The sequence below is a fragment of the Felis catus genome, chromosome B4 (genome assembly GCF_018350175.1).
Source record: "Felis catus isolate Fca126 chromosome B4, F.catus_Fca126_mat1.0, whole genome shotgun sequence".
In the NCBI taxonomy this organism is placed as follows: domain Eukaryota; kingdom Metazoa; phylum Chordata; class Mammalia; order Carnivora; family Felidae; genus Felis; species Felis catus.
Genome location: NC_058374.1, coordinates 23,445,435 through 23,459,617, shown reverse-complemented (window position 1 = coordinate 23,459,617; position 14,183 = coordinate 23,445,435). Strand labels below are relative to the sequence as shown.

The following is a 14,183-nucleotide window of genomic DNA, read 5'->3' as shown; positions in this document are numbered from 1 at the left end:
ATTGTAGTTACAACCAGGGTTCTTTGGGATTTTCTGATATCCTTTTAGCTGGTTCCGAATCTCTGTTTCTTCTTCCTGGATTTCTGAGGCTTGGTACTTTTCCTCCTTTCTCATAGTGGACTCTTTCCCATAGGCTCAATGACATCTTTCATATGCTCAATGACATCTTTTATATGCTCTGACATCTTTTCTTCCACTCTTGCTTCTCCTCTTTGATTATTTTTCTCAAGCAACCTTGGCAGTTTGGAAGGACCAACTGGGCTTTCTATCAGTGACACATAATGCAATCTGCTAGAAAGTACGTCCCTCCCCTCTAGCACTTTCTGCAAGCAGGAACCAGTTGCTTTCTCCATAGAAAAGCATCTCTGGTCAATAGGGATAAAAATGTTGGGAGTAGTCGCCAGAAAGATAACTTTCTCCGTGCTGTAAGACCATTGGCTCTACCAAAGTACGGCTTCGTAAAAGTAAGCAAGTACATCTTTCATCTGCAATGCTGTAATTAAAAAAAAAAAAAGATTAAAAAAAAAACTGGAAAGAGTTTGAAAACTCATTGGACCAGAGGCACATTTATTCTGTTTCAAGACCTCTGAGGAAGGAGAGCTATTCTCTGTTCCTTAAGGATCCGTCTCAATAAAAATCATCTCCCTTTCAATAAAGGTTTCCCTTGGTTAGCCTAAGTACCTCATATTGCATTTAAATCCACTGCTATTCTTCCCTCAATACAGATAGAAAGTTAATTAGTATCCTCTGCATCCTGGATTCAAAGACTCGGGTTAGAATAACCCTTAGCGTTCTCTTTCTCAAACGGAACAATCCTACTTCATCTTGTCTCCCACGTTTTGCTTTCAGCCCTTTGTCACACTGAGGACATTGGGCACAGTGGGAGGAGCGCTTCCCAGTTGCAACAGTCCATGCACTTAGTCACATATCACAGTGTTGGAATACCTTCTGCTTGAACTGCATTTTGTGCTTCCAAAGTGTTTCCTTTGGCATTGTGTCATTGGATACCTCTCACTTGGAAACAGTGGGGCTACATGACTAAGTCATGCATACTTCTTGTTATCCACTGGGCTGGCTGAGCCCTTACTCAGCTCGGTACGGTAGGCGTGCAGCCATCCTTCCTGGTATATTTGCTTGTTTACCTTGTCTCCCTGGCTGGTCACTCTGGTCCAGGTCCCAGTGGGCTCATCCTATGCATTGCTTATCATTTTTCCCACTTGCGTCTGCCTAAATGAAAGGTCTTCACGGTTTAAGTACCAACAATAGCTTATGGTGGCTTATCTACTTATGTTATCTAAATTTTATTCCTCCCTCCCCCCTCTCTACTCAGATGTTGGATTTGAGATTCCAGATCTGTTTGTGGTGGGTTATGCCTTAGATTACAATGAATACTTCAGAGATCTGAATGTAAGTCATGCATGCAAATCCCTACCCTCCTTTGCACAAGAATTTAACAGCATCAATTTAACACATTATTGAAATAGTAGTAATGATGGCTGCCACTTATTGAGTATCTTCTGTGTCAGAAATGTGTCAGGAATATCTTGGGCACTTTGCATTGAGAATCCCAATCACAGATGCATGCAGTTCGTAACTATCCCCCTTTTGGAGAAATGGCTTCAACACATATACCCAGCGTAGACCCCCAGCTGTGTGACCCCGACCCGCGTTGAATGATCTAGAAGTAGGCATCCTAGTCAAAGTGGACCAATCGTGTCTCTCCCGCCTAAGAATGAGAAATTTAAACCAAAATTCACAGAAATCAAGGGGTTTGGGCCTTCTACCACTGACTAGCAGGGCCCCAGAGAGCATATCCACAAGCACCACGGGCTGGAGTCAGAGCATATCCACAAGCACCACGGGCTGGATCAGAGCATATCCGCAAGCACCACGGGCTGGAGTCAGGAGTTACCCTGCTCCCTCCTTCCAGTTGCATCATTGCTTAGCTCTTCCTTTGATTCTGTGAGCTGCTTCCTTATCCTACCAATAAATCTCCCCTTTTTTTTTGCTTAATTCGTCCGATCCCCCCTCTATTCCTTGCAATCAAAATATTCCTGACACATTTCTTGTTACCTAAAAAGGATCAAGGAAGAGTCAATGTTGGGTTTACCATGGCTGTGTCTCCATTCTCTCTGGAGGCTGTAATTTGACCAGGTGGAGACTTCTATCTCCACCATGGCTAACCATACCACTTCTCCAGCATTTCTGGTTGTTATAGACCTGGGAGCCATGTTCAGAACAGGGTTCAAAAACCAGAACAATGAGGAAACTTTTCCAAGATTCAAATGGGTCTCTTTTACATATGTACATATATATGTATGTGTATATATGTGTGTGTATACACACCCATAGCATATATGTGTGTATACGCACACACATACATACACGTAAATGGACACATATATTTGAATGAAAAATAACCACTTGCAAGATGACATTCTGTTATCACTGCATTACATTTTCTGCACCTCATATTTTAAGAAACCGATGCATTTAAATCCTTTATTGTTTCAGCACATATGTGTGATCAATGAACACGGCAAAGAAAAGTATCGAGTCTAAAGAAGTAAACTCTCACCGTCGAATCTCCGGATAACATCGTACTTACGGACTACAGTCAGAAAGCCAGCATGTGAAGTTTGTCTCCCCAGGGACCTTCACTCAGCAGGATATACAAAAAAAAAAAAAAAAGATGTTTTAATGAGAGAGCTTTCTTTTCAGAGGTATAACACAGTACCAAAGGTTCTTAAGAAAAAAAAAAGCAATGCTTTTATTTGACTTGTTCCAAATTAAATATTCTGTGCTGTGACTCATGAGTTCTATCTACCTTCACACTCCTGAACTTTCCCTTTTTTTTTTTATTTCAATGCAGTCATTATGCTTGATTACTATACCCCCACCTAGTTACTCAAATATTTTTCACCTAATTTTTTTTCAATATTCCATTTTGGTAATGTTTTGCAATCTGAAAACTGAAAACCTTTTAAGTTAAGCTCTGAACCCATATACTGGGAATGCAACTAGATTCCCATCCTTTAAAAAGGAGGGAAAGGACAATTTAACATAAATTTGTTTGTGCATTTCTGGCAGGCCATTACTATTTGCTTTGACAAACCCTTTTTGAACTGTAGCGTATAATGAATCTTAATGATGTTATGAAATGAGCTTTTGCTCAGTGCTCTTGATCGGAGCTTCCGGTATGTGATAACGGTATGTCATGTATGCATGGATGTACTCAACTGTGTTTAATACTCTGAATTTTAATTAGAAAAAATACAATGACAGCAAGGCTCTCGTTTCTAAGCTGCATCCTTTTATTGATGTGGGACATGAGCAAATGGCAGAATTGGCGGGGGGGGGGGGCGGGGGGAAGGGGTTGAATTCTCGAAACTATGAGTTTTTCCTCTTATTTGCATCAAAGGACAAGACGCTATTATACATTATCATCAACATGAACACAGAGGTTGAATTTTTTTTTGGAGTGGTCTCATAAGACTTATCAAATGACCCATGGCATTACAGAAAACAAGCACACACTTAAAGTTTTTTCTCAGTAACGTTTTTTTTTTTTCCATTCCCATTGTTTTATGAGATGTTTTCTAATTTATGGGGATTCTAATTGAAAATAAACTCGAGTGCCAATAGAACTGTTTTTTTCTCCTTCCTAAAAGGATAAAATGCAAAATAAATAACTAAGCAGGCTTTGTTTGGTTCTGAACCATATGTGGCATATTGTTATCAGGTTCTAGCTTCCTTTGAACTAATAAAGAATAAGAAACCTTGTTACATTTCATCACTGCTGTTTTTCTTCTGCCTTCATTTCTTTTATATACTTTCAGCCCTTAGAATGTGTGTGAGCCAGTAGCTTAAATATGTCACTGCGTATGTCTTTCCTGTGGCTTTATTTTTGGGAAACTGGAAAAAATCCAATATATGCACCAGTATAAGCAAATGATTAAGGCAGACTTGATCTACTGTGGTTTTTTTTTCCCCCTCCTTAAGCTTGTTTGTGAGACAAAGAATTTTAGATGTAAGAGATTTTCCTGAATATCTTTGTTTCAGTCAGAGAAGAAAATAAACCACACCCAGATATCCCAAGTGAGAAACCAGCAAAGGGAATTCCTTTTAGCTTTGTTGCATAGAAGAATCGGTATCCAAGTTAGAGATTAAAATTTCTAATTGGCCAGTTTCTTGAACTATCAAATTTGTGTTCTAAGTACAATTTCCACTATACCACATCTATATGGGAAGACCCAGCAAAACCCAGATACATTAGATTGTGAACGTAAAATTAACCATAATATTTATTAAACTATTTTCTTTGGAATGTTGAATTTTAATAAACATCAGTATAATTCTGGAGGCTTGTATGTTTATTCAAATTAAAAGGAAATCGATCTACTTCACAAGATTTTGAGAAGGACTTAGGCTAGTTAATGCTAAAAAAGAAACATCCATTAAATACACAAGAAGTTTAATCATTCTTGTAATTTTTTCCTATCAGACAATATTTTGACAGTGATATCCAAGAATGTCATCTTGGGAAAAATAGTATTTCCTTTTCTCTTGCAAAATTCTATTTAATACCACTGAGTTTTTTCAACCTAGACCAAAAATGTGAAAGCTTATAACTTGATTAGCGACCAAAGCATTTATTAATTTACTGTTCCAAAGCTGATTAGCAGGGGGAGAAGAAGTATGTGACATGGTTTATGTGGATTCAGTTACAATAATTAGTAATACTTTTACTACAGTAATACGACAACATAATCAGTAATATTTGGGATATTGCAAACAAATTAGAACCCTTCATTATATATTGATTCTTTCTTCCTGGACTGGAATATATCACATATTGAACTATGCATTCCCAGTGTGAACTGCAAATAGTCAAACCTTGATGTACCTTATTTAACCTTTGGATGTATTTCGATACAACATGGTTTGCCATGTTTCAGACCTTCTGAGACTATTAAAATACACACACACACACACACACACACACACAACTTTCAGAGCACAAGGACACATTTTTGTCAGCCTCCCAAGGGATGAACTTGTGTCCAATGGAGAGAGAAGGCGACCTATCCCACTTCTGGAGAACTGAGGTTATGGAAATATTTCCTCACTTTTGTAATAGAGGTAGTATGTTCTAGGAAATCGAAACCCTAACTCACACTCCCCACCCAGATGTCTGGCTAATCTGGGCAAAAATAGCATTTGAGAGTTGCACTTACTTGGCTATCATAAAGTTTCTTTGGGATCCCCAGATGACATTTAAGAGCTGGTGGGCAGGCTGGTTTCAGGAAGGGAAAACGGGGATTGTGGAAGGGAGGTTTGCATGTTGATGCTGAGATGTGTGCAGAGGAAGGACAGAAGGTGTACATGGAGAGAACTGCTTTGTTTCTTGGCCCAGTCATACCCCATGATTGGTTCTGAACCCCGTAGAGAAAAGGAGTCAAAGACCCCAGCTGAAAGAACTGTTTTCATGACAACCTTTGGACCACAGCAAGGGTCAGACAGGCCATTCACGTTTCAGTGAGGGCCATGCATAGGCCATCCCCCCCCCCAAAAAAAGTGGCTGTGCCATTTCTTCTTTTTTTTTTCTTTAACGTTTATTCAGTTTTGAGAGAGAGAGAGACAGACAGAGCGTAAACAGGGGAGGGGTAGAGAGAGGGAGACACAGAATCTGAAGCAGGCTCCAGGCTCCAAGCTAGCAGCCCAGAGCCCAACGTGGGTCTCGAACCCATTAACCATGAGATCATGACGTGAGCTGAAGGCGGCTGCTCAACCGACTGAGCCACCCAGGCACCCCTCTGGGCGAAGAGGACCCCCTTTTCTGGCTTTTTCTGCCAGGGTGGGCATTGCTCAGAAATGAATAGGAGACAACATGAAGATAGAGTGGACTACAGAAGTCCTGCATTTTCGAAATGGGAGAAATAGCAGGAACTGATGTTACTGGACCCCGTTTGCATCCAGAGCCTAATGGGTGGTGAGCAGTGAATAAGCTGTGAACAAGAATGGTAAGTGTAGATGACTCATTCAAGAAACCTGCCTCTGTGAAGATCAGAGACACCTACTCATAACTAGAGGGCTTTCAAAAGATGGGAAAGACTTGTACACTTTTATTTACTGGGGAAAACAAAAAACAAGAGAACAAAACAGTAGAAGTGGTATATTCATTACTGATTACTCTGTAACAAGCCACTCCCAAACTGAGTGGCTTAAACCAACAATAATTATTATTCCTCGGGGCTTATGAGAATTAGGAATATGGGGAGGGCACCATGGGGATGGCTTGTGCCTCCATGATGTCTTTTGCTTCAGCTGGAAGATTCAAAGGCTGAGAGCTATGACCAGATGAAGCTATACGGCCCCACGTGACAGCCATTAGCCACATGTAGTTATTTAAATTTAAATTAACTAAAATTAAATAAAATTTAAAATCCACCTCCTCATTCAAATCAGCTACATTACAATTGCTCAGTAGCCTCGTGTGGTAGTCAGTTACCATATTAGACAGCTCAAGCACTGAAAATTTCCACGATCACAGAAAGTTCTGTAAGTAGCTATGATCTGAAGACTGGCCTGGTGGTTGATATCGACTGCTAGCTGGAAACTTAGCTGAGGCTGTCAGTTGGATTTTTTCTGTGTGGTCTCCCCACACGGTTTGAACTTCCTCACAACATGGCAGCTGGGTTCCAAAGGCAAGGGCAGACAGACCGAGACAGAGGCAGGTGGAAGCCATATTGCGCCTTGTATGACAGACTCATTTCCACCACATTCTGTTAGTCGAAGCAGTTACAAAGACGTGTCTGAGTTCAGGGGGAGGGAGTGTAGACTGCCACCACTGGAAGACAGAACATTATGAGAAGATCAAGTGGGGTGGGATATATATTGCTCTGGCCATTGTCAGAGCACTGGAGATCAAATCTGCCACAGACCAGTTATTTCCCTGCAGTTTCCACTAATGAGATGAGTGGAGAAGCTAATTATTCAGTGGTCATTGTGCATAACTGAAAACATTCCTGCTTGCATAGATTTTTAAGAATGACAGAATACTACTGCCTAGCCATATGGGGAAAATAGGAGATGATGAAAAGAACACCAAAGAGTAGCCCACCTTGATTATAAGGGTAAAAATACATGTTTTCCCAACCGATAGTGTTTGGAACAGATTTAGAAGACTTTGAAAGTACAGTTTTATTTCTATTAAGGTGCTTAAAGTCGAAATATAAAAGCCATAGCAAAATAGTTCTTGCTTGCAAAGGTAAATATAAATTCATGCTGAAACTTTAGAAGTGGTTCCATTTTTATATGAAGAAATTGCTATATAATTTGGCCAAGAAACTAATATACACGTAACACTATGCTGGAAATAGTACTTACCAAATCAATTAAAAAGCAGTTTTAAAATAACAAATTACTGAGCGCTAAACCAACAGAGCTTTACAACGAAAAATGTTCTGTCCGATTTATCTAATCTCCTAATATTGAACGACAGGGCTGGTTGACTGGAAAAGGGAAGCGATGTAATTTGTGTATTTTAACAAGGTTTAGGTTGTGCCATGTGAAGAATACTCATCAGTAGCCTGAGAAAATGACTTACTCTACATAGCTACTGGGGGACTGCACGAATCTTTAGAGTTATATTTAAAAGAGATCCGTTGGGGCGCCTGGGTGGCTCAGTCGGTTGGGCATCTGACTTTGGCTCAGGTCATGATTTTGCGGTCTGTGAGTTCGAGCCCCGCATCAGGCTCTGTGCTGACAGCTCAGAGCCTGGAGCCTGTTTCAGATTCTGTGTCTCCCTCTCTCTCTGACCTTCCCCCATTCATGTTCTGTCTCTCACTGTCTCAAAAATGAATAAACGTTAAAAAAAAAATTAAAAAAAAAAAAGAGATCCGTCATGAGCATAACAAGATGCATCGTGAAAGCCTGGAGCCCAGGCATTGCGTTGACATTTCACGAAAGATCTGGCTGCAACTACTTGTGGACCATGTGCTGTATAAAAACTTGACAATAACTCAATTTAATATTTAGCACGAAACTCAGAAGTATGAATTGCCATCTCCATTTTAGAGACAAGGAAATGAAATATTACAGAGACTAAATCGCTTGCCCAGGGTCACAGAGCTTTGATCCAAACGTGAAGTTGAACCAGTGCTATTAGACTGCCGAGTCAGTACTCAGTACACAGGGCTGAGTTCATGGACAGTGTAGAAAGTGTGTCTATAGACTTATAGGTGGCAGTCAGATGAGGATAAGAAAGACTGGTGTGCTGTAATAAGAGATATGCTTGGTCTTTGTCCCTGGTTCCTGGCACAGAGCTCCTAAAACCCTTGGAATTTCCAAAGTAGGGATAGGACCTTTTGATACTCTCAACAAGCCCCTTTTATCATACTTGAATTTATGCTAAAGAGGTGACTTAAAATAGGACCCCCCTAGAGAGACTCAGGATGAACAGGTCACCAGAAAGACCAGTAATTGGAGAGCTGGAACTTCTAGCCCCATGGACCAACCTCTGGGTAATTATACAACTGAATTTCATTAACTATTACTTTTATGCATTAAATATGAAATAGTCCAATAATTTTCTTCTATTATTTTTATGTGGTGTCAGAATCAGGATTATTTTAGCTTCAAAAAGCGACACTATCTTTTACTTTTCTTCCATTTTCCCAAACATCTTGTGCAAAATAGGGGTTCTCTGTGTATTGAAATTGTTCCTACTTAAAAAATCTCACTGTGTATATAAACATTTCTTCTTTTTTTTAATATGAAATTTATTGTCAAATTGGTTTCCATAAAACACCCAGTGCACCTCCCAACAGATGCCCTCCTCGATGCCCGTCACCCATTTTTCCCTCCATCCCACCCCCCATCAACCCTCAGTTTGTTCTCAGTTTTTAAGAGTCTCTTATGGTTTGGCTCCCTCCCTCTCTAACTTTTTTTTTTCCTTACCCTCCCCCATGGTCTTCTGTTAAGTTTCTCAGGATCCACATGAGAGTGAAAACATATGGTATCTGTCTTTCTCTGTATGACTTACTTCACTTAGCATCACACTCTCCAGTTCCATCCACGTTGCTACAAAAGGCCAGATTTCATTCTTTCTCATTGCCACGTAGTATTCCATTGCATATATAAACCACAATTTCTTTATCCATTCGTCAGTTGATGGACATTTCGGCTCTTTCCATAATTTGGTGATTGTTGAAAGTGCTGCTATAAACATTGGGGTACAAGTGCCTCTACGCATCAGCACTCCTGTATCCCTTGGGTAAATTCCTAGCAGTGCTATTGCTGGGTCAAAAGGTAGATCTATTTTTAATTTTTGGAGGAACCTCCACACTGTTTTCCAGAACAGCTGCACCAGTTTGCATTCCCACCAACAGTGCAAGACGGGAATCATTTCTTCTTTCTGTTCCATATTTAATTTCCTTCTAATATGTTTCTTTCCCCACCCCACCCCCAAAGAAACCACTTTAATTTTGTTAACGTTCTTCTAATAGATTTTTTTTTCCAGGCTGATGTACCCATCCCCCAGATTCCATGAGTATTGGCTGCTACAGCCCCCAGTGCCCCCTTCCCTGTTTCCTGGAGGTCTGCACCCTCCCCAAGGTAATCCACCAACAAATGACTTTCAGACATGTGAGCACCACAAAAGCCCTAGTCCGACTCGGGTACAAGTCATGCTCTGGAAGTCCCTGTGGGATCAGGCTGAAGTCCTCCACATCCTTGCTTAGCTTCCTCTGTCCTGGTCTGCTTTCTTCGCTCTTTTCCTCCTCAGAGCACTCCCTCAATACACCTAAGAACAAGTGTGCCTGAATCATTTTCTCCAGCTCTGCTTCTAGGACAGGGTGAGCAAAGTGCAAACCACAGGTCAAATTCAGCCCATAACCTTTTTGATACAGCCTGTAAGCTAAGAGTGTTTTTCATTTATGGGGGATTGTAAAAAAAAGAAAGTGAGGGAAGGAAGGAAGGAACGAACGAACGAAAGAAGGAAGGAAGGAAGGAAGGAAGGAAGAAGGGAGGGAGGGAAGGAGGGAGGAAGGAAGGAGGGGAGGGAAAAAGGAAGGAAGGAAGGAAGGAAGGAAGGAAGGAAGGAAGGAAGCAAAGGAGGGAGAGAGGGAGGGAGGAAAGAAGGAAGGAAAAACAAGAAAAATATTCAATAAACATCCTATGTGACCAGCCAAACCAAAAAATATTTACCAGCTAGCTAACCTTTTCCAAAAAATTTTGCAGACTTCTAGGAAATCTGAGTCAAGAAACTCTTCTATTCTGTTATGCTCTACTTTATTTATTTCTGTTCTGAGATTATTGTTCAAAAAAAGAACTAAGCTAAATTATTTGAGCTGAATTATTAGAATTTTCAGTTTAAAAAAAATTTTTTAATGTTTATTTTTTTATTTTTGAGAGAGAGAGAGAGAGAGAGAGACAAAGCACAAGCAGGGGAGGGGCAGAGAGAGAGACACACACACAGAATCCAAAGCAGGCTTCAGGCTCCAAGCTGTGATCACAGTGCCCCATGCGGGGCTCAAACCCACAAATCGCAGAGATCATGACCTGAGCTGAAGCTGGACTCTTAACCGACCGAGCCACCCAGGTGCTCCTAGAATTTTTAGTTTTTAACCTTTTTGTTTCCTGACAAATATCTTTAAAGTTATAGATTTCACTGTAAGTATAGTTATTATAAATACCAGTGTATTCAAAGTTACTTTGTCATTTTATATCCTATTTTTCATGTACAGTATTTTTTGTTTCTTTTTTCTCTTTTCCTTGAATTTCTTGAATGTCATTGGATAGATTTATTTCTCATGCTGGTTTGAAAGTTATATCATCTATTTTTGTTCTCATGGAAATTGACCTTAGGCTACTAAGACCCGTGCTCATGTTCATGATTTTCATTTTTTATTTAAAAAAAAAATTTTTTTTCAACGTTTATTTATTTTTTGGGGGGACAGAGACAGAGCATGAATGGGGGAGGGGCAGAGAGAGAGGGAGACACAGAATCGGAAACAGGCTCCAGGTTCTGAGCCATCAGCCCAGAGCCTGAGCGGGGCTCAAACTCACGGACCGCGAGATCGTGACCTGGCTGAAGTCGGACGCTTAACTGACTGCGCCACCCAGGCGCCCCATGTTCATGATTTTTAAAATCTTGGATCTATTCTCCTGCAATAAGATAAATACTATTGCTTATGACCATGCTACTCTTGCACAGAGCCTAAGTTCTAAGTTCCTTTCTTTCATTCTTTAGTTCTAGCTACTTTATTTATTTAAGACAATATAAATTTTGCCAAGGTATTGGACTGCTTCCTGGTTTTGTTTCTCTTCTTATTTAAATATGACTTTCAAGCATGTTTTCAATGTGTTTCTTTAAATAAGCCTTCTAAGCCTTTGTAGGTCTGTGAATATTTTTTTATTGTGTTCTCATATTTGAATGAAAAATTGGCTGGATATAAAAGTATAGGTTTCAGATGATTTCCTTTCAAGATACAGCACACGTTATTCGTTGGTCTTACATCCTCTATTGCCCTTGGGAGCGGGCTGTCCATCTGATTATTGTTTCTTTGAAGAGAATCTGCTTTTGCTCTCTGGAAGCTTTAAGAAACGTGTTGCTTTCTCTCCTGTTGGGCCCTGTTGAACATTAATCTGAGACTTTCATCTCTTCCTTCAGTTCTGAGAAATTCCTTGTCATTATTTCTTCAACTATTTCCTCCTTTTCCTTTTTTCTCTCTCGGAGGTTCTACTATTGAGACATAAGCACTTTTACCTCAATCTTAGCCACTCTTTGACTTTTATATTTTAACTCTATTGTTTTCTGCTACATTCTGGGAAAGTTGTTCAATATGATCTTGCAACTCACCGATGCATGTTTCAGTCATATCCATCCGGCTGTCCTGATTTATTGTGTTTTTTATTGTAACTATTACATTTTTCCTGTCTAATATTTTCACTTGGTCTTTACTAATGGCTTCTTGTTATTGAATTCATGTCACCCATTATCTTTCCTCACCTCCTAAGGTAAACGTTTCATGTTTATTTTAGGGGCGCCTGGGTGACTCAGTTAGTTGAGCGTCTGACTCCTGATTTTGGCTTAGGTCATGATCTCACAGTTCATGTGTTTCTCAGCTCTGCACTGATGGTGTAGAGCCTGCTTGGGATTCTCTCTCTCTCCCCTTCTCTCTGCCCCTCCCCTGCTCATTCTCTCTCTCTGTCTCTCTCTCAAAATAAATAAATAAAACTTGAAAAAATTAAAATTCAGCTGCGTGTAGTTCAGTAATTCTCCTTCAGGTGGTAACTGTTGTTTAATGTAGTTTTCCCTATACAATCATTGTATTCTTTGGGTATCTAGTTATTTGGCTTGTGATTTCACATCTCCCTGGATAGATCAACAACATTGGCTGGTAATGTGTACTGCAGAAGGTCGAGCCTAGTCTGTGCTCAACCAAGTGAGTTGAGGGTAAGGGGAAAAGATTATCCCAGATACCGCAAAACCACTGTTGAGAACTCCTGTTTACCACCATTTCTGCAGACATGCCCTTGGTTTTGCAAGAGTTTTACTATTAAACTCTTAGGAAGAGGCAGCACTGACAGAAAGCAATCCCCTTAGCTTACAACCCACTAGTCCCAGGGGTTTACAGGGACAGGTTCCCTCACTTCCCAGAGTGAATGTGTGAGGCTGGCTGCTCGACCCATGTTTGTGTTCATCCATTCCCCAATGCTGTGGCTTTCTGTGAGCTGCTCTTGCCATTGTTCTGTGGTGGAGGGTCAGGACAATGGGGTTAAGGGAAGAGGCAGAAACAAAGCCATCTTCCGACCACACTCTCTTTGCTGCCTCCAGTCACTCCCCCATCCCTGCTCCACCTCTGGGCTTTAGTTACCCACCTCTCTTATCCATCTATAGAAGGCAGCATCCTATTCCTCCAGTTACCTCAGTGGCTGTTGTTGTTAATTGATAGAACCCATACTTCTCTTCTCACTTCTTTAGTTTCTCTAGGGTTTATTTGAAGGGAGGGGTCCAGCAGTCCATGCTTGCTTATCACCTTTTTGTCACTGAACAGGACTTTACATATGAGTTTACAATTATAATATGTTCATTATAAATACGTATACAAAAGTTGGGGTGCCTGGGTGGCTCAGTCGGTTAAACATCCGACTTTGGCTCAGGTCATGATCTCGCAGTTCGTGAGTTCGAGTCCTGTGTCGGGTTCTGTGCTGACAGATCAGAGCCTGGAACCTGCTTCAGATTCTGTCTCCCTCTCTCTCTGCCCCTCCCCTGCTTGTGCTCTGTCTGTCCTTCCCTCAAAAATAAATAAACATTAAAAACATTTTTTAGCTATATACACAAAAATAGATACGAAGTAATGAATGGGATAATTCAGTGTCCAGACTTAAAAAGTTTAGATACCCTGACTGACCCCCTTGCAGAAAACAATAAAAATTTAAGGGTAAAAAAAATTTTAAACATTTGTTTTTCAACGTTTATTTATTTTTGGGACAGAGAGAGACAGAGCATGAACGGGGGAGGGGCAGAGAGAGAGGGAGACACAGAATCGGAAACAGGCTCCAGGCTCCGAGCCATCAGCCCAGAGCCTGACGCGGGGCTCGAACTCACGGACCGCGAGATCGTGACCTGGCTGAAGTCGGACGCTTAACCGACTGCGCCACCCAGGCGCCCCATGGGTAAAAAAAATTTTAAGTTATTTTGAGTGCACTCATGAACTGTCATAAAAAAAAATACTAAATACTCAGAAGCCAAAACTTGAGTAAAAGCAGACACCCAGACAGGTAAGTTTGCTAAAGCCAGCTTTCACCTTAAGGCCACATTGGCCATGAGAATGAGCCTCAGACCTCCAACAGCAGGGAGCTGCTGGCTCCAGACACTGGGGGCTTCAGCTGCTCTACCCTGAAATCCATCACTGCACCTGCCCCCCAGCCACTCTTCCCACTCACTGCTCCTGGCCAGTGACTGAGCACAGCAGGGATACTAAGCCAGGTCTGTTCCTAGAGAACATGGGAGTCCTTTGTCATGCATATCTTTGTATCCAAGACCCCCTGACGGTCTTGCTGGAATTTCATTAGAACCATACGACAGTCTAAGATGCTTCCACCCTCTCCAGCTTCTCCCAGCTCCCTCTCCATTTTCTTCCTTGGGAATGTCCCATTATAAATTTCTTATACAT

General features: G+C 41.0%; 1 protein-coding gene across 1 annotated transcript in view; it reads left to right on the top strand.

Annotated features, from left to right (window-relative positions):
* Positions 1-3,793, top strand: part of PRTFDC1 (phosphoribosyl transferase domain containing 1) — a 98,899-nt gene extending 95,106 nt beyond the window's left edge. The window contains exons 8-9 of the mRNA XM_006933313.5: positions 1,331-1,407; positions 2,515-3,793. Of these exons, the coding sequence (XP_006933375.1) occupies positions 1,331-1,407; positions 2,515-2,562 (125 nt within the window). The 3' untranslated portion in view covers positions 2,563-3,793. The remainder of the gene's footprint in view (positions 1-1,330; positions 1,408-2,514) is intronic.
* Positions 3,794-14,183: the final 10,390 nt, after the last annotated feature.